Source organism: Eptesicus fuscus, chromosome 6 (assembly GCF_027574615.1).
Source record: "Eptesicus fuscus isolate TK198812 chromosome 6, DD_ASM_mEF_20220401, whole genome shotgun sequence".
Classification (NCBI taxonomy): Eukaryota; Metazoa; Chordata; class Mammalia; order Chiroptera; family Vespertilionidae; genus Eptesicus; species Eptesicus fuscus.
The window spans coordinates 55,387,976-55,409,150 of NC_072478.1; the positions used below are offsets into that span (position 1 = coordinate 55,387,976).

Consider the following 21,175-nt stretch of genomic DNA (forward strand, 5'->3'; position numbering starts at 1 on the left):
ACATGTGTCTCAACTTGTTAGAAGTACAGGGATGCAAGTTTCCCTGTAACCGTTACTGGTGCTTAGTTTAAAACAAAGAAAATAAAATACAGAAGGTGAGACAATAAAATAAAAAGCTGTGGAAGATTTGTCCCTTCTCTCTCCATAGGAAAAGGCAGGCAAGTTCATGAGAATTTGTGACTTGGCTTTGAATGCCTGAGTTTCTCTGAGCGCTGAGAGCAAACGAATGAGCACAGATTCTGAGGAAAGACACACTGGCCCCCTCACCAGAGTGCCTTTCCCCTCGTCTGCATGTTGTTTTTCCCCAAAAGAGGGAATTCTCAGGCACCCGTCAGGTTGTGCTGACCATCTCAAGCAAAGCCTTATTTCCTGTACGGTTTTAAACATTCCCGTAAGCAAAGAAGTTTGGGGAATTACAACATGACATGGATTCTTGACACATGGAGAATGTATGGAAAGTGAAAGTGGCTGAACTAAGAGAAGGAGAGGTTTCCCGGAGTTTATATCCAAATCAATCTTTACGGCAATATCAGCTCTACTTCACCCAGTCGCTTATGAAGCATTTTAACACTTTTCTGGCTACACAGGCCAAACACAGCTGCTTTGTGAATTTAATTTGAGAGGAAGATGGAAAAGCTCTATAGAGCCTGGCAAGGTATAAAATGGTTTACTTAGAAAACAGAGATAAATATCACTGTAAGACTAAAAACAGTAAAGACGATCTGTTTTCCTCTAGGGGTATTGTCTCACTTGCCGGTCTCTCCAATCCCCAAGTGCTGGTTGTTTTCTTTATCGAGATTAAGTGTACAGGTCCAAGCCCTGACGTGTTCAGAAGAAACGCATTTTAGGGAGGAGGACACAGGACTCAGGGACCTGAACTTGCCACATTGAAGGAGGCTTCCCTGCTCGGAGCCCCTGAGCACTTGGTAACGAAGAAAGAGATGATTAGGCTAACCAAGTCCATCGCTGCTTAGATTAGAAATATGTCTTGGCTTTGAAAATGCCTTTGACTTTCAGGATATACCTAATTCACATGTATTTGTTTATTTTGTCAGAGGGGCAATGGTGGGAAAGAAAGACACTTTTATGTTTGGAATTAGAATCATACATGCTCTAACCTACTGCAGAGAGATCGTTGTGTTTTTAATCATTTTATTTTAAACAAGGTTGGAGGACAGCATCAGTTTCAGTAACTCCATGTCATTTCCATTTATTTTCCTTCCTAAATGAGTTGAGTTGTACTAAATCTGGGCAACTACCAGGTTTATGCTACCAAACACAATAGATTATGAAGTGACCTTTTAAATGAAGTTCCTCTGTAGCCTTCGAATAAGCAGCCCCCCCCCCCCCGCCCGCCCCCCGCACCACCACCACACATACACACACTGTAACACGAGAACATGGGCCATCTGGGCACCTTGAACGCTATTATCCTAAATTTACACCATTCTAATACATCAGCGCCTAGTACTGTGTGACAGGCCGCTCGTATTTCCCCATACTTCACCACACTGTAACGTTAAAGAAAGAAACGAACACTAGATAAATTGCTGTGGTTTGGGATCACTTCTCAAAAACAACAACAACATAATTTTTTACAAATTTAATTACAAGATCTACTTTTTAAAAAAACTTGACCACTATTTATACTTATATGACACTCTTTCCCCTCATCCCACCCCACCCGAGCTTCCTCTCTCTGTCTTGTGCCCGCGGTCAGCTTTCTGCCAGGACTCCACTTACTAAGACTGATTTCACTCACTGAGACCAGGAGAACAGACACGGTTTATTGAACAGCCATTTGCTCAAAGGTTTGTTCTGAGAGTGGTGTGTTTTGTTCCTGAGTACCTGTGAAGGTATGCCCCCTGGCAAATTAAGCCTTTTTAGTGGCCGTGGAGGATGGCAGAACCCCAGCAGCCTTGTCAGGAGAAGTCCCCTGACCTCATTATTGCTAATGGATCATGGTAATTCAGCCTGTTGTGAAGTCTCATGTTCAATTAGGCAGGATAATGAGTGACTCAAAACGTAATATGTCTCAACTGGGGTCCCTATTATAGGGCTTGTTCAGCTTCTTTCAAAAGTGAAGGGTTTTAAATAGTGGTTCACGCTTCTGTCCCAATGGAAGTTATCACCAATATTCAGACTGTCCTGATTTTAAATATCTGATTTGGTTCTAAAATATGAGAGGATTGCTCTATAACTTTATATTTCACTGATCCTTTTTGTAGGAAAGTTAGGACAGGTTTACTCATTGTTAAGTGTTAATTCTGGAATTCTGAAAGCATGCAAATGGCATTTGTCTTTGGCTTCACAAAAACTCTAGATATTCAGAGTTTGAATTATTTAAGCTCCCACAACACATGCACTTTTGCTTTTCAAGCATGAGTTATAATTTAATTAAAAACTTCTGGTGCGTTGCTAACATTTTAAATATTAATATGTTCCATGGATCACTTTCTATTATCTGCTGTCTTGAAATTCTTGAAGATGTCAGATTTTTAAGATTCCCAAAGTCACACTCAGAATTGTCTGTTGAGGCAAAGGGGACTGTGATAATTACACACATCCATTAGGATGAACAGAGGAGATAAACTTTGGGGAGGCTTAATGGGCATGTCTCGGTGACAGCTAGCAAAGAGCATTTGGCGTGATAAAGGATGGGTTTGAATGCACTTGAAAACATACTCTTATTATGGACACCAGTGGAAGCTGCAGCACAAATGTTAAATTCCCCAAAAGAAGAGTGGGGTGGCAGGGATGCTTTGAAATCCACTGTGGCCATCACCCAAATTGCTCTCTTTCCTTTCTGTCTTCCTGCTGTCAGAATCGCTTTGAGATGCCCCATCCCACTCCCTATATCTCTGAAAAGAGGCCACCTGTTGATCTCTGTGTTTCAGATTGTCCGAAGGTACATCAAGGACTGGCTTGAAAGAACGAAGCCTCCTTTCGGTGCTATCAGCAGCAGTGTGCTCCTCATGATCATCTACACCACCTTCTGCGGCACGTTCTCCAACCCGAACATTGACTTGGATAAGTTCAGCCTTGTGGTCATACTGTTCATAAGTAAGTGGGAGACAGGAGACCTTTGCTGTCCCCTCAATAGCAAAGCATAGCATGTGTGTTCCCTGTATTCATTTTGAATGTTAATTTGATTAGAAAAGAATACTTAGTTTCGTACTAAATGTGCTCAGTGACTTTACCAAGTGCATCTGTTTTTTATAAAGACATCAGTAATAATACACATATTCTTATTCTCCTATATCCTTTTATGTCTGATTTGCAAGGGTTGATGCCAGGTGAAAGAAGTCATAATATCTGTCCAATTCAAATGTTAGGTTGAGCACTTTTTGCCAATTTTATATTATCATAACTTGAGCTACTCTTATTCTTTATCATAAATCAAAAGTAGGATTTCTAATATATACTACTAGTAGCCCTGCACACGAATCTGTGCGCCAGTAGGTCGCTGCCGCCCTCCTGTAGCTCTCCACCCGCTGCCCCGCCCTCCTGTAGCTCCCCCTGTCACTCCCTCATAGCTTGCTGCCCTGCCCCCTCCTGTAGCTCTCAGCCACCCACTTGAAGTTCGATGCCCCACCCTCCTGCAGCTCCATGATCCGGGCATTACACAGTTGGTCGTTACGCCTCACGGCATAACGGATAATTACATATTCCTCTCTTTTTATATAGGATTATTTTATAACAGTTGGTTGAAATGTGAATATTTACATCATCTTCCTATTACAGTATACCCAAAGTAATATCCTTTCATTATAAGAAGTAGCAGACTATAAAATAGTTACCTACTCTGCTCAAAAATTCATTTATGTGTTATCTATGGCTGCTTTCAATTAGAAGGTAGAATGGAATAGTTGTCATAGAGACCATATGGCCCTCAAGCCTAAAGTATTTTTTAAAGATTTTTATTGGTGTCAGAGAGGAAGGGAGAGGGAGAGAGAGAAACATCAACGATGAGAGAGAATCCATCGATCAGCTGCCTCCTGCCGCCCCACACTGGGGATGGAGCCTGCAACCCGGCCATGTTGCAGGGAACTGAACCATGGTTCATCAATCGATGCTCAACCACTGAGCCACGCCAGTTGGGCCCTAAAGTATTTTTTATGTGGCCCTTTAAACTTTGCTGACTTCTGCTCCAGACTAGAGATGACAGGAAGGGAGGGGATGTCCCTACACTTTAACCACAGAAGAGGCCAGTCTGGATTTAAAGGTCATTTAATCCTGGCTGTTTTTGACTTCTCAGCCTCTATCGAGGCACAGGCAGAGCTCAGGACAATATTTTAAAATGTAGTAAGTAATTAAAACATGGGCTGTTAACAAAAAAAAGAAAAGAAAAGAAAAGAAAAGAAAAGAAAAGAAATCTTGTGTTCCATTTATCCTATAATACCAAAGACAACTTTTGGTAATTGTAACATCGAAGAATCTTACGTTATTAAAAATCAAGATGTGTTATTCCAAAATATTTATTATGTCCTACCACACTTACGCTATTTGCTATAAATATTCGTAGTATAAACCAGTTGGCTCTAAACTGCACAAATTTAATAACCAAATCTTAAATCAAACAGGGTTTTAGATTTGCTGTGAGTAGTAGACCTCATAGATTGTATCTGGGGATATCTTCAATAGAACAGGTTGAATCCCACTAATTTAAATGATTGTATTAGTTCAGCAATTTATGCTTGTTTGTTTTTCTATTTGAATTCCCATTAGTTTCAGATCAAACTTAGCATACCAGTAAATATGCTATAGACACTGCTTTTGTAGTGCTAATGTAGACTCAATCCTTTTTTCTCCCCAGTATTTTCTATTCAGCTGGGTTTTATGCTTCTAACCTTCATCTTTTCAACAAGGTAAGTGATTTGGTATTTTTTGTTGGTTGTGCTTTTCTAAATGAAGACGCATGCTCTTGACTTGACTTCTGTGCCACCATGCTGTTGCAGTTTTTCTCCTGCCCGCCTGGCCGTTCCTTTCCACCTTGCTCCTGCCGTCCTCCAGGGGAGACTTAGGAAAGGACCTGCCCGTGGCCCTTGTCTCCTCTGTTCACATCGTGTGCTTGGGAGCTCCTCCATTCGACTGGCTCGAGCTGTGAGCTGTGAGCTGATGAATGTAGAGCCCAGACCTGCCCTTCCGATGTCTGTCCTGAGTCCAGCATGACTCATCCCTTACCATTTAGATAACTTCACCCTATTGTCATCATAACAGCTCACACTCCAGATGTTCAGAACGGGCTCCAGCTTTTCCTCCAACACTATCTCTTTCTCTCTCATTTGTTTATTTACTGTTAATGGAACCGCCATCCACAGAGGTACTCAGACTAGAACCCTTCACATCATTATTTTTTTTTAATCTCTTGATCCTACTTCAGGAATATTTTTTGTGCTTCCAAAGCCACTTCCCTCATTCAGGATTTGTTACCTCTTCTTGCCCTAGTCTATTGCAATGGATATCTTACTGGTATTTTCACTTCCAGGCCTGACTTCTCAGTGCATTTCATACTGCTTCGAATCACTCAGAGTTCTGACAGTAGCGCTCATGTTCCGAGAGTTTCATTGGTTATCCAGAGCCTGCAGAGTGAAGCTCACTTTGGGGGGCTAAGGCAAGGCCAGTCTCATGCACCACCACTGGCAATCTTTCTGCCAAAGCTTTAGGTTAAGGTAAGGGCTTTGCTGTCCCTTGAAAGAACCTCCTGCGTTCTCATGCCTTGTCTTTGCTAAGGCTGTCCCCGTATCAAAATTGGTCTCCATACCCTCGTTCATCTTCTCTGGTCTTAACGGCTCACCTCTAATGCAGCTTCTTCCATCAGAAATTATGTAAGCCTTTGGTATGAGAAAGTTACCATAGCGAATGCCAGAAATAAGAAATAATTCCGATCCTGCGTGAGTTATAGACTAGATATATGCATGGATAACTACCTGTCCTGAGTGGTACAGTAAGCCAACCTTAGTCCATTCAAAGAAAGCACCTCCAAAGTCAGTGATGGAGTATGGCTTCCTGGAAGAGATGGGGTTTGACCTGGGTCATGAAGAATGGCTAGTAATTCGGCAAATAGAGATGCAGAGAGGGGGTTCTGACAAATTCTGATGAGTGAGGGACTGACAAGTTCTTGAAAAACACAGAATAGCCACTACAAGGGCTGCTGAAGGAGGACAGGTGACATCACAAATAGTTGAATGAAAACTGAGGATTTTCAGCCTGAAGCAGACTGGACTTTCATAAGGCCTGTGCCCTCACTGAAGTTCTGTTGGGTTTTGAATGTGCTTGACCTGGTGTCAGGCATCACATTCTTTGATAAACAAGACCATGGAGTGACTGTAATTGTGCTCCTGGCTAATGGGTATGTAGCCCCAAATATTCCATTAACATTTGGGGATTTGCAATTGGACAAGATTTAGTAGATGGTTTTCACTTTTCTTTTTTTCTTTTTTTCATGCTGAGAGCCTTATAATGCCTGGAGATTTTATTGGAGGAATGAAAATTACCGTATTTTCCGGCGTATAAGACAACTGGGTGTATAGAAGATGTTCCTGGGTTAAAAAGTCATCTTATATGCCAGAAAATACGGTACCAACATTTAGCGAACCCTGCTCAGGGCCAGGCACTGTGCTAAGGATTGTGCATGAGTTATTTCCTGTAAGTCTGACAGCAAAGACTATGATCCTGGGCATTTTTGTTGCTGTTTTGCAGATGAGAGCCCACGCTTGGAGCAGTTTAGTTTAGTAAATTACCCAAAATCAGATGACAGATGGCACACCTAGCATTGAAATCCACTGCCATTGACATTTCCAAAAGCACTGGCCCATGCTTTTTCTACTGCATTAAATAAACTACTTCAAGTTCTTTAAAAATTCATAACACTTGTTTTGGTTAGGAAATTTTTAGAGAATGTTTAACTGAATTCTTCAGGTTTACACAGAAACACACATAAATTAATCAAAGACACCAAAAATTGGAACTAATACCCATTGGTTTATATGCTGTTGAATTTATTTTTCTTTTCCCACTTTTTGTTCCTTTCTACTTAAAATTGGTGAAAGTGGCCTGTGGGGTTTTTTCTTACCAATTCAGTATATCTCAAACCAATCCAATTATCCAGACACAAAAGTCTCAGCATGGAAAGCAGTCTTTTTGTACAGCATGTCACTGACCTCCGAGGATGGAAGTTTAGCTTAAACCTGGAGAGACCCACCTAGAAAAATCCAACTTCCCTGCAACACTCTGCTTCCCTGGTTAATACCGCTTAGCCTGACGGACATGGCATGTGAGCCTCCTCTGCTCTGAGTATTTAAAATACACTTGAGAGTAATGAGTGTATTCTCATCTCTCTGTCTATAGAATAGTGTTCGGGTTATAAATTCCAACTCTAGAACCACACAGACCTGAGTTTCAATCCTGTGTAATAACTATAACTTTTGTCAATTTCCCCAATTATAAAATGGAGACAGTAGTAGTACTATCTCATCAGGGCATTTGGAGAATTGAATAATGTGCACACAAAGCCCTCAGCATAACACCTAGCATATAGTAAGTGTTCAGTAAATGTTAGCTACTGCAGAATATTTATTATATCAAATAACATATTATTTCAATAACTAATTATGGAAGAGAGGGAATTAACATTTCTGGTTTTGTAATACATTCTTTTAGACGTTTCTGTGTCACTGTTGCTAGGAAATGAGAGTTTATTCATCAAACCAAGACTCAGCCGTCCATGGTGACCTACGCTTTCTACAACTTTGGAAAGCTGTCAAAGTGAAGAAAAGAAAATTGTTGAAAAGGCTTAGAAAAATAAAGCAGTCATTGGGAGCCTTTTAAAAATATATAAAAGACAGTTTGATAAGCAGATAACAGGAATAGAAACCTAGAATGTCACTAGAGTGACAAAAGAAAGCATTAACAAGGGAAAAGGAAGAAAACAAATATTCAAATATTTGTGCAGGTCTTTTAATCTTTATCAGTACATTTTCAATCCCAGGTCTCAATGGGCCTCTCTCTATAGCCCTGGGAGGAAGGGAGGGCGGGAGGGAGAGAAGGAAGACAACCTGTGGTTAATGATAAGTCTCTTACCATTTCAGAGATGAGGCAGCGGAGCCACAGAGCTCTGGGTAACTCTTTATGCTGCTCAGCTAATGACAGAGGAGGTCACCTCCTAAAATGAGTGAAAACAAAACACAGGTCCAGAGGTCAACAAAGGAAAGCATTTCTCGTGGATGTTCCCTCTAATAGCACTCACACAGGACTCTCTGAGGAGCTTTTCTGCTCCACATTGTGTGATTCTCCCTGTAAAACCTCTGACATGTTTTCCTTTGTGGGTACTACAGAGGGAGGCAAACGAAATGCTATGTGGGAAACGTGGATGGAAATCTCTGTAAGAGCGAATAAAGAAACTGGCTGGGAAGGAAAGGAAATAAACATCTCAAGGGAGGCCAGAGGGATCAAAAGAATTATAAAAACAGGATAAAAAGAAAATATTAAAAAGACATAAGGTCGAATCAGAAAATAAATAGTAATGTGATTCAAACGTGTGAGCAGACACAATAGAGATGCTAATTGCTGAAAGTAGAGTCATTATGGGTAAGTGCAGAGCACAGTATGGCTGAGGGAAGGTCACTTAACAAGATAGCAGCTCTCACCCACTACATTTAGTGGTGGGTTTTTGTTTGGTTGGTTTTTCTTTGGTGATTTTTAAAAAAATAATTTTTCTTCTCAGAGGTAAACTTATCTCCAAGACATGGGGCAGCCTACTTTCTAGTTGTGTGACTTGCAGTTGTGCTTCGAGTTCCCTTTGTGGAAAAAGCAAGGTAATAATACTAGCTACCTTAGGAGACTGTTCAGAGAAGGAAAAGTCCAGGCAGCGAAGTGCTAGAAAACAATCAACGTTCCCTGCTGTGGTTACTCATCAGCATCAACGACATCGTGACTGGAGGGCTAGGTGAGCGGCCGCTCTGTTGGTTTTCCCCAAGGTCCGAGATGTGAAGTGGTCTGTTACTTTCTAAATAGGTATAGGCCAGCCCTGTTTAAGGGGAATATTGTTTCTAACCTTAAACATTCCACTTGGATTTACTGATCCTCCCTCCTGACTGCAGATCCTGTCAACAGAGCCACAGGCCAGTTTTGCCTGAGATCAGGCCTGTCACCGCCCAGTGTGGGCCCGGCTGAGCCTGCTTCCTGGAGCAGAGGCATTAGCATGTCCCTGCAGACATCCTCCTCAGCCACTGTACACGCTGCTCTGACCAGTGGCAGCCGCGCCAGCTTAAGTCAGCGCCTTCTTGGCCAGAGAGATGTAGACACATTGGGAATGTGCTCTCATCTGGAAAGGAACGAATACGAAGCAGAGCAAAGTTCCCCAAAGGAGAGGGTATTGTCCGACTCTGGGAAGAAAACCCAACTGCGCGAATCCAGATGCAGCAACCACTTGATATAAACGAGGGAGCAAAGAACTAGAAGGAAAGGCCTCCGTAGGGTTGCAGCCCCAGGCATTGCTGGGGCAGTCCACACTAGCCCCGCTGGTTACACTGCATGGTCTGCAATCAAGGTGGCATTCATTCCCACACAGTTGACTGTACATTCTATCCCCAATCTGCCTACTTCAAGCTTTTCTAATTTCTTAGGTTCCCGGGCCTCCGTGTTACCTCCAGTTCTCTATGGATGAGTGAAGTGACTCTCCCTTTACATAGAAAGTAAAATCTCTGATATAAATTGCCTCCATTTTCCGCTTCTTCACCTGGAAATTTTCTGTAGTTTTTCACTCACCTTGTCTTCTCTGTTCCCAGCTCAGACCAGAGGAAACAGCCCCTCGGAGGCTAAAACCCCTGTCTCATCCTCTGGGGCCTCTCTGAGCACTTGGCCTCACCCGTTGTTTCTCCTGCTGCATCTTCCCTCTCTAGGTAATCACATTCCCATGACCCTCTTCTTCTCTTCACCAGATTTCCTGGACACTCTTCCCTCTCACCACTTCCAATTCAGTGCACCTGGACATGAGCTCCTAGGCTCCTCCCAGACAGCACTGGGCCCTCCCATTCCCCACTTCCCACAATGCCTTGATGCCTTTCTCAGTCCTACATGCTCAAAGCTTCTCATTTCTTCTATCCCTCCTCCTTTGACAAAGCAACAGTAACCGTAAAATAACTAGCAAGTACTAAACACTTGCAGCATGCCAGATTCTAAACAAACATTGGCGTTTATCCTGACAGTGGCCCTCAGAGGCAGGCACTATCATCACCATTTTATGTCCTATCAGAGGATGGTCTGAGTTTAACTTCTGGTGCATTTTTCCCAAAAGGCTGTGCTCTTAAGCTCTAGGGAGGCAACATTTATTTCATAGAGGCCAACACTTGACAAGTTCTTTTAATTCTGTCTTCGTGTCTTGTCCCACCACCTCCAGCCCCTGCTCTGGTTCTTCCTGCATCCTCTCATCATCTTCAGTTTCACACCGCGCCGTGTGATTACTCCTCTTCCTCCTCCTGGCCCCACTTATCAAGGCCACACTCCTTGTCACAAGCCAGTGTCCCTGCGCGCAGTCAGCCTGGAGAGCCTGCACATGTCTCTGCCTGTTCTTCTAAAGGCCAGCGCACTAGCTGTTTGTGGGCTGGCCTTTAGAAGGTTCTTCATGCTCCATCATCACCCACTCCCCTGCCCAGCTTGAGAGAATCCTGGCCCCACTCCAAATCACCCCCACCCTACTCTTGTTCTTTCTCTTTTATGGAGTACATACCTGTCTTCCTTTCACATTCGGCCTCCATGATAAATGAGGGGATCAAGGACTATGTCGGCCACGTAGTACAATGTTTACAGAATAAGAGTGGGCCCTAGCTAGTTTGACTCAGTGGATAGAGTGTCAGTCCACAGACTGAAGGGTCCTGGGTTCAGTTCTGGTCAAGGGCATGTACCTCAGTTGCAGGCTCGGTCCCTGGCTCTTGTTGGGTAGGGAGGGGAGCCGTTCATGCAGGAGGCAACCAATCCATGTGTCTCTCTCACATCAAGGTTTCTCTCTGTCTCTCCCCGCCCCCCTCCTTTACACTCTCTCTTAAAAATCAATGGAAAAATATCCTCAGGTGAGGATTAACACAAAAAAATTAATTAAAAAAATAAACAAATAATAAGAATGGTATCACAATATAAATATGAGAATGAAATGTGGGAACGGCAAGGCAATCTTATTATACTCAAGTGACATAAATCCACGGAGGATTTTCAATTGAGGGGGGACACCAGAAATGCAGTTTGGAAAGTTGTTATCAGAAAAAGAGCTGGAGGTAAGACCGTTTAGGAAGCATGAGCACATGGGATGTTTCAGAGGCAAGAAGACCGAAGGGCAATTAAATGCTGTCAACCTGGTAACAGGGGACAGGGATGATGTGCAGGAGACGGCCCTTCTCCCTCCAGTGAGTGTGTCACAGAGAAAACAGGATGTGGGGACCTGTTTAGGGAAGATTGCTCTTCCAATGGAAGTCATATATGAGGCTGAGGTTACTAAAGGAAATAGTGGGCTCTCTTTTTGTGGAGATCCTTAAAAACCGGATAGAGTGCTATACATCTGCAGCTGTATGCATGACACCGGGTCTAGCGTGTCTTTCCATTTGCTGACTCTTGTCTGGGTCCAAGGCAGAGGATGAACGGACTCACTGTGGCTTTACACCCTCATTCTTCAGGAAGGAATCATCTCTAACATGTCAAGGACACAATGATAATAATGACATTTCCAGCCTTTGTCCTGGTCTCTAAGTTTTTATAATCTGAAACAGGAAATCTGAATATGATATTCACCAGTACTGACCCTCATACCATTCAATGGCTTTTGGCTAAGTGAGGGTTTTTCATGCTTAACATACTATATAGCAATAGTAGAACATAGCAGTTAAGAGCTATGTAGGCACAGGAGCCAGACTTAACTTAAATCCCGGCTCTGTCACACCCTGGCTGTGGGGCGCTGGGTCCCAGGCGCCTGCTCTGCCTCCATTTTCTCAGCTGTGAGCAGGGATGGATTGATATGTTTACATGCAGAGGCCTGAGAGGAGGCTTGATATATGGGAACTCCTAAAAAATGATAATGTTTTACTAAAACCTGTGATGTTGAGTCTTTGTTCATACCATGCGTTTCTCAAAGGACATGTTGTTCATTGAGTGAGCAGTTTTGCAGACACAGTGACTCTGTCAAGCCAGCAGGTTGCTATCAGGTGATAGCCTAGGCACTTAGCCAGCAGTGCCTCCCGGCGACTTTCCTGGAGTCCTGCGCCACCAGCTGATTCCATATGTGATCTTAGGAAACCTCCACCACCCATTTTAAAACCGTCTCCCTTCCAAGGATAAGTGACTCAGAAATGATTCTCTGTAAAGATATTCAGACATTTGGGCATAGAATTTCTTCTGTCTCCAGGATTGGTTAAAGGGATGTAACACGAAGGTGGGTACTACGTTTGATTTAGGGTATGTTAAATAGGCTTTTAATGAAAGTATTCGTAAAGCACTGTTTTCTCTTGCCCCTAGGAATAATTCGGGTTTCACACCAGCAGACACTGTGGCTATCATTTTCTGTTCTACACACAAATCCCTCACTTTGGGTAAGTGATTCTCACAGACTCACAAACTAGTTTAGCCCTCAGATAGTTACGTATTATGAGTCTGAGATTCAAGCAGTGCTTCAGATTAAATGGAATGGAGTATCGTCCACTGGGTTAAAGGACAATAGCAAAATGAGAATGGGCCATTGCTTTGAAATACCATTATATGATTGAACCAATTTTGGAGGGCCTAAGTTTAAAAATGTAGGATCTAGCTTAATTTGTAAGGTTTTTGATTCTCATAAAAGGTTTTCAATGTGGAATGTTAATGTTAAAAGCTGGGGATGGGAGTGCACAATGGGCAAAAACTCAGCTTTGGAAGGCTCTAAAATTACCCCTGGAAAATATTAACTTATTTTCTGGAAGCTTGGGGCAAGGTGGAAATAAAATTATTTCTCTAATTGGATATTGACATTAATTTGAAGTTCATTTCAGAATGTTATGTTGTGTCGATTAAGAAACACATTATCATTATTATTAACTCAATCTGATTAGCATCTAAAGTGAAATAAGTATTTATTTAATGGACCAAAATAGATCAAGAAGGAAAATGCTGTTTTCTACTTAGCTTTATCCAGTTTAGTGGCATTATCCCAATAACATGTTTAGGTATCCAGAATCCATGTTTCTAGTCATTAAAAGTCATTAAGTAATCAGAACTTCATTGAAATATACATCACTCATAAACTCTTTGGGCTAATAGGCGCATTGTGGCAAAAAATCGTAGGAAAACTCCTTTTCATTTTGGCTTGTGACTCACTGAAGAGAAGGAAGAATCATGACGTGGCTGTGAGTCTGCTCATGTTCAAGTTCAGTCTGAACCTAGAAAACAGACAATTCATCATGTTTTTGCTAACCGCCCCCCCCCCCCCCCCCCCCCCCCCACAAATGTCTCAGATGTCCCAACTCGGGGTCTCCTGAGTCTGACACTCTCGCCAAGTTTGGAAAGTGATTTAGAAATTGGACAAACTCTTTGAGGAGCAGTTGCTATCTAGGGATTCAGCTAATTTTAAATATACTGTTCATACATTGTAGCATGTTTGGTAGGTTTTCTTTATAATCAAGATCAAAGTGAAGTTGAAAGACCTTTGAAAGCCACATTCCAGTCCTGATTTTGTGACCCTGGACAAATCACTGAACCTCCTGAACCTCAGCTTTCTCATTTGTAAAATGGGGTGGTAATACTTTGTAAGGCAATTGTAAAGATCAAAATTAAATTTGTTAAATAGCTAGCACAGTGCTTATATGTAACAGGTAGTCCGTTCATGCCAGAATGTATGTAAATTGCTATGGGTTAAATGAGCTAGCCCAAAAGAGCTAGTGTGCTGCCTGGCACCTAGCAGGTACTCTTAACTGTATTACTAGTTACTAGTTACTTTTAACTATATTAGTTATGACTGTGTTACCATTCCCAGTCTGTCTTGTAGATTTTCATGTAACAGGTGTGGTTTAATCGTTGACCTCAACAAAATCATCTGACACTTTTCTCCCCGTGTGGTTATTGTGATGTGATGTCTGGATTTCCCGGTCTCCTAAAAAGTAAGGGGTTGTTATAAAGGTGGGGAGTCCAGAGGTGGGTGCCCGCAAATGTCTCAGATGTCCCAACTCGGGGTCTCCTGAGCCTGTGTTCTTCGAGCAGATGCTGAGCCGCAGCATTTCTACAGGCTCGCCCCTCCCAACGGGGCATATTTTGGTTTCTCCATGATCTTTGTTCTGGAGTTGGATGTGTCGAATGATGAACTCTACCCCTCAAAGCACACAATCAGCATCCTCTTCTTCTCTATAAGCAAAACTCCTGTTCCCTCTTCCTTTCTGTCTCTCCTTTCCATAATCCCAGGGCCATACTCTCTGTTCTTGATGCTTTCTGAAAGCGAATTTTCAGACAAACAGGTAGGTGCTCTGCACACCAATCAGATGTAGCTGTTTCTTGAAAAGGGTTGGGGGAACTTGGACTTGTTTGCTTTTGTAGTGTCCTCTCCTGAAACAGGTACTTAGATTCTCCAATACAATACTAGTGTAGTTACCTAAGTAACCATGGAGTGTAAATCCTAAGTTACTTCTGTAACACGACAGACTCAATCTCTCTTGGAACTATAAAACCTAAGTACTCATCCTGACTCTTCCTCTGGTACCTCCCAGGCCTGTTTCCTTAGCTCTGACATTAGAGACTTTAGTTCCAACTTGGCCATTTTATCGTGCCTTGATCATACCTGGCTAGCATTTATAAAAATGGCCTCTTTGCCGCTTCCCTTGTCTCAGGAGCCCCCTTATTTTCCCATATAGCAAAGGGGCGTTTGGATCCTATTGCTAGAATGGCCTTGCTACACCCTATAAATTTACTGTGTCTGTTTTCACCAGATCGAGTACATGTCCCCATCTCCTGGTGCCCGACATCACTGGTACAGAGGATGTGTCACAACAGTGGCCTAATGCAACTTCTATCCGCATGGACATGAAAAAACATCACACTAAGTGCGAGCAATTCATATTTCAGAACAAAGGAGGAAATTTCAGATAATTTCACTTGGAGCTATACCTTCACCTTACACACACAGCTGAAATACAACAGATTATATCTACTTGTTATTTAGATTATATATCTATACCTTTGGCAGTCACTGTCATAGTATTCTCCAAGTGGTTTTATACATACACACCCCCGCACACACACTCAGCATCTCATATAGAATCTTATGAATACCATTCATTATTACATCCAGTATTCGTATTTAAGAATAAATCATTGCAGTCCAAGTGGTACCCATGTAACTACAGAACCAGAGGTGAAAACTTTGCGTGAGAAGCCTTCTGAATGCTGTCTTGTATGTACACTCTCGATCTATTTTATTGTTCTTGCTCTTGCCCTGTCTCGATCTCCTCCATGTGCTCGCACCTACACACATGCTGAATTTGATTCATTGCTTTTATTAGTGCATTTGCCATTGATTGATTAGTTCTTCGTATTAGTACTTTTTCTATTGATTGATTGCAGATGAAGTGACTATTTGACCTTTAATTATGAGGCTTCCTATTGAAAATGACATTGAGCTATGGCTTCACGTAATCCATCTGGAAAGCCTGACATGATGCCATTCCCCGGAGTTCGTTGAGGAAGCAAGAGGAGGCTCCGGAGGAAGCGCAGACTATCAGGGGCTCCGTCGGAAACAATACCACCGGCTTGTCCGTGTGCTCCCGTGGTTTCAGCTCAGGGCTGCAGATAATCTTACATTTTGTCAGGAGCATCCCTTGCTGTGGGCTGCCCTAAAGGCCGTGGACTCTCCCAGAGCCTCTCCAGCTTGACGCCGATGTTCGTACAGTAACCAGAGCTGTTTTACACAGCAGAGACTGAGGGCAGCTCGTGCCCTATTAACATGGCTGCGCGCACAGTGGGTCAATAGACCACATCAAGAAAGAAATTCGATCCCAGGTGCCCTGTGAAATTAGTGTTTTATTTGTCTTTTCTCTTGAGTATTCAAGTCACTTTTGTTATCTAGAGTTCTAATAGACGTAGGAAACTTCCTCACCGTACCTGGAAAGAGAACGTTTCAGGGTGTTTGAGATCCTTCAGTGAAGTGTATGTTTGTATTCGTTTTTAAAGTTTTTAAATGGCAAAATGAACGCATATACTCTGAGAACATGTCAACTGATGATCGGCAGTCCGGTGTGAGGTTCCCGCTTGTTTCTTATTTGCAAAGCATGTCAATGGCAAGAATGCTATGTAAATGTTAAGTAGAGGGTCATGATCAACACTTATTGCAAGTCCAGTATGTGTCTTGCCATCTATAGACTCTTTGTACAAAGGCGAATCAAGCAGCTCTTCCTCCTGACATTTATACTCCATTGTGAGTCTGTAGCTGAGCTGTGACCAGAAACTATGCACTAAGCAAAAAGAATATAACTTTTCTGTAGACATCAGCTTCTGGAAAGAGTAGAAAGAACCACAGACCTGAGTCTAGTCAGGATCCAAGTTCCGGTTCTCTCACCAGCAGCTGGACCACATCCCTGAACTGCTGTGGGCCTCAGTTTCCTCGGCTGTGAAATGAGCAGGTGGCCTTGAGCTTGAGGTTCCTGCCAGCTTCATGTGTCTGCGTCTGCGCTCAGCAGCGGATGTCTCCGTTCTGTAGGACAGCCGTTCCCCTGCTCTGTGTGAAAGGAAACAAGTACTCAAGAGGAAGGGTTCTGTGAGTGATGTTACAGTATTACAGGAAAGGAAATCTGGCTGTCGCTTCTTCCTGAAGATAAGAAAATACCATAATACTCTGCAAAGATGTTCAGAGGAGCAACAAAATCTGAAACAGTTCTTTTTAAAATATATATTTTTTATTAATTTCAGAGAGGAAGAGAGAGGGAGAAATAGAAACATCAGTGATGAGAGAGAATCATTGATCAGCTGCGTTCTGCATGTACCCTACTGGTTATAAGATGGGGATCAAGCCAGCAACCCAGGCATGTGCCCTGTCTGGGAATAGAACCGTGACCTCTGGTTCATAGGTCAATGCGCAAACACTGAGCCACATCGGCCGGGCTGAAATGGTTCTTGTTTTCAGTTTTACTTGGAAGCTTTTCAAGAAGGTTAAACGATTCCCTGCAACTTGGGCTGAGAGGATCATTTAATAGCATCTAGGTTATTTTCTCAAGAGGAAATGGAATTGAAATACCAAAGTTTGCCTTTCTTTTTTCTTTTCCCTTAAAGCTTATCTGTGATTCCACTTGGCACATAAAGATTATTATCTTAATAAAACTACCCTCCCTACAATTGGGAAGCACTTTTTAAAAGCACTTAACTCATCATGTCATGGTACCTGAACAAGGCAGAATATTAGCAAGTCAGCAATTATTGTCCCGTTTTGCATACACAGAAATGAAAGCATAGAAAGAAACTTAAGAACTTATCCTAGATCTTGTAGAGAATGGAGTCTGGGCTTCTGGACTTCCTGTACCGATTGGATAATAGGGTACAAAAGGGCTTAGAAGGCCAAATAGTGCTGTGTTACTCCAGCCGTTGTAACTATGAGCTAAGCTTGGCTTGGATGGCTTTATCAGTTGTTTAAAAAAGAAAATTACCTCCAATTGCATTGCTGGTTATAAGATGGTTTTTAAGTACTTAATCTCTATCATTGTTCCCATAAACATATTTCATGTGGCCCAGTCACAAACTGGTACTCATTCCTTTCATTCTTTCTTAACAAAAGGTTGTGCCCTATTTAAAGTGAGTCTTGATGAGCCAGCCTCCCCCACCACCCACCCCCGCCTTTTGTGAGGCCACGGCTGCCTGTCCTCCATTCCTGCAAGCTAAGAGCCACAGTGTTGTCCGACAATAGACTACTGACGTGGAAACCGAAGTCAGAGTAAAGACAGAAGATACAAGCTTGTCTTTGGGGCAGAGCCGTAAATGCTTCTGCCCTGTAGTTCGCCCCTGGAATTACAGTTCTTTAAGGAAGGGCAGTTCGGGGACCCCTGCCTTTGGACAGACCCTTAAAGAGGCCCAGTAGATTTTACTACCATGCTCAAGAGACCGGAGGGGGGTTGGGGGTTTGGGGGGGTGGGCGGGGAGGATCTGTCATTTGGTGCTATTTTCTGACCCATATGATATAAGATCACCTATATTTAGATTTTATTAGTTCAGCTTCTGTAACATTTCTAAGCCTTTTATTGATTTACTAGAGGCCCAGTGCACGAATTCATGCACAGGTCCCTCGGTGTGGCCTGCGGGGATCAGGCCCCAGGTTGCACCCCCATCCTCACAACTCTGCAGCCCCATCTAGCACTCGGCCGTGGCCTGATGCCACCCCCTCACCTGCTCCATCATCCTGCCTGCAGAGCGATTGATCAGGGCCGGGCCCCCCGGCTCCCAGCTGCCGCCACTGATTGCTGTCTGCGGAGCAATCGGTGGGGCAATTGGGCCCCCACTTGCACTTGCCTTGGCCTGGCGCCACCCACTCACCTGCTCCACCATCCTGCTGTGGTCCCGCTCTTATCAGGGCCTATCAGGGCCAGCAGTGCCTCCACTCCCACCCACTGCCAGCGCCACATCAGTGATGCCCGCCATGTTCCGCGCCGCCCCCTGGTGGTCAGCACATGTCATAGCGAGCGGTCAAACTCCTGGTTGAACGACTGCCCAAGGGGACAATTTGCATATTAGGCTTTTATTATATAGGATTTTAAAAATTATTTCTCTATTATGTTTTCAATAGAAGTAGTAATAATAATAACAGCTGACATTGAGTATTTAATAGGCAAAAACTGTGCTAAGTGCTCATTATATGAAGTAATTCACTTGAAAATCCTTTTGTATTGGCAGTGTGGTATATGACTGGACTGGTCAGTTTAGACCTCAATGCCAGGGACAGTCACTCAAATGGAAAATTCTCACTGGGGTAGTCAGCTACTATTTTATCAGAGCAGCTACACAAATGTTTGTGTTATCTTTATCAACCCAACAGGTGACGTTACTAATTAGCATAATGAATTCAGAAATAGGTTTTTATTGATGAAATTACTGACTTGTCACTGTCTGTGATAAATTTAATTAATGGACTCCTTGATATGCAGACTGCCTGAGAACTTTGAAGACATGTCCCGCCCTAGCTGGTTTGGTTCAGTGGATACAGTGCCAGCCTGTGGACTGAAGGGTCCCGGGTTCAAATCCGGTCAAGGGCATATGCCCAGGTTGCGGGCTTAATTCCCCAGTAAGGGGCATGCAGAAGGCAGCCAATCAATAATTCTCTCTCATCATTGATGTTTCTATCTCTCTCTCCCTCACCCTTCCTCTCTGAAATCAATAAAAATATTTAAAAAATAAAATAAAAAAATAAAGAGCAAGTCCTAGAGCTGTGCTGGGTGCTAAGCTCTGCCCAGTTTTGTGCCCAGCTGCTTTGAGGAGGCTCCATGGTTGCCTGAGGCTGACTGTGAGGTCACTGAGTCCTGCCCTCAAATGAGCTGCACCTGTTCTGAGTGACCCCCTCATGCACACTGCCAATGAGAGCACTGGGAAGGTCAGAGCTGGGGCGTGCAGGTTGCTTAGACTGTTTTTGTGCTTGACTGCTAATGCACAGTGAGTTAAAAAAAATACCTGTGTGGAGTTATCCTATATAATAAAGACGTAATATGCAAATTGACCATCACTCCAACACACAAGATGGCCGCCCCCATGTAGACACAAGATAGCCACCACAAGATAGCCGGCAGGGGAGGGCAGTTGTGGGCGATCAGGCCAGCAGGGGAGGGCAGTTGGGAGGGACCAGGCCTGCAGGGGAGGGCAGTTAGGGGTGACCAGGCCTGCAAGGGAGGGCAGTTGGGGGTGATCAGGCCTGCAGGGGAGGGCAGTTGGGGGCGACCAGGCTGGCAGGGGAGGTCAGTTAGAGGTGACCAGGCCTGAAGGGGAGGGCAGTTGAGGGGACCAGGCCTGCAGGGGAGGGCAATTGGGGGCGACCAGGCTGGCAGGGCAGTTGGGGGGGGACCAGGCCTGCAGGGGAGGGCAGTTAGGGGTGACCTGGCTGGCAGGGGAGGGCAGTTAGAGGCAATTGGGCTGGCAGGGGAGTGGTTAGGGGGTGATCAGGCTGGCAGGCAGAAGTGGTTAGGGGCAATCAGGAAGGCAGCCAGGCAAGCGGTTGGGAGCCAGTAGTCCTGGATTGTGAAAGGGCAGTCGGACATACCTCGAGGGGTCCCAGATTGGAGAGGGTGCAGGCTGGGCTGAGGGACACCCCCCCCATGCACGAATTTCGTGCACCGGGCCTCTAGTTTTGATAATAAAATGAAATGAAATTCTAAATCAGCCAGGCATAGAGACATCCAAACTGGCAAGCCTATATTTTTCTCCTATCTCACAAGGTTGAGGCGAACATTAAATCAGAAAATAGATATGAGGACGCTTTGAAACATTAAAAGCAGAAGGCTCTGGTATTTCCTGAGTGCCTACTACATGCTAGGCACTGTATTAGGCACATAGATTGCCTTATCATCTCATTTATTCTTCACAGCAACCCTGCACAATAGCTATTATTGATTGCATTGTCCACACTAGAAAACTGAACCTCAGAGAGGTCCCCCCAGTTCACACAGAGCTGACCTGCAGCGGCTCCTCGGTCCACCTCCAGAATCTCCTGGTGTCCTCTCGCTCCCCCTTGTTACCAGACTCGGCTCTGAACCTGGCCCACCTGGAATCACCCAGGAGCCGTCCAGTAACAGGAGTGCTGGGACCCCTCCCCCCACCCATTAACTCGGAATCTTTCAGGCATAGTTTTGAGAAAGCCACCCAGGTGATTCTGAGGCGCGGCCGGGGCTGATGGCCACTTCCTTGGACCACCTTTTGTGTCTGCATTTATGTTCCACTGTGTTCTAACAAGACAGGATTATACCTACTTAATTGTTCATAAAATTGGCCATTCGTGTGTACCGATTTGTGGAATCCACAATTCTCTGTGTTATTAGATGCTTTAAGTACTCAGTGGTTAAGGAGGACAGAGGAGATTAAAAAAACATCATCATTTCCAGAAATGGCTCCCAGAGTTTCCTTAATTTCTTCTTCTGCCTAAGAGTCTTCCACATGAGGTCTAAACTGCCCAATTCATGTTTCATTGAGAATAAATGAAGGGCAGAAG

At 43.8% G+C, this 21,175-nt stretch overlaps 1 protein-coding gene across 1 annotated transcript in view; it reads left to right on the plus strand.

Annotated features, from left to right (window-relative positions):
- SLC10A7 (solute carrier family 10 member 7) overlaps nt 1–21,175 on the plus strand; it is a 196,096-nt gene that overhangs the window by 162,865 nt on the left and 12,056 nt on the right. The window contains exons 8-10 of the mRNA XM_008143906.3: nt 2,898–3,063; nt 4,817–4,868; nt 12,502–12,575. Of these exons, the coding sequence (XP_008142128.1) occupies nt 2,898–3,063; nt 4,817–4,868; nt 12,502–12,575 (292 nt within the window). The remainder of the gene's footprint in view (nt 1–2,897; nt 3,064–4,816; nt 4,869–12,501; nt 12,576–21,175) is intronic.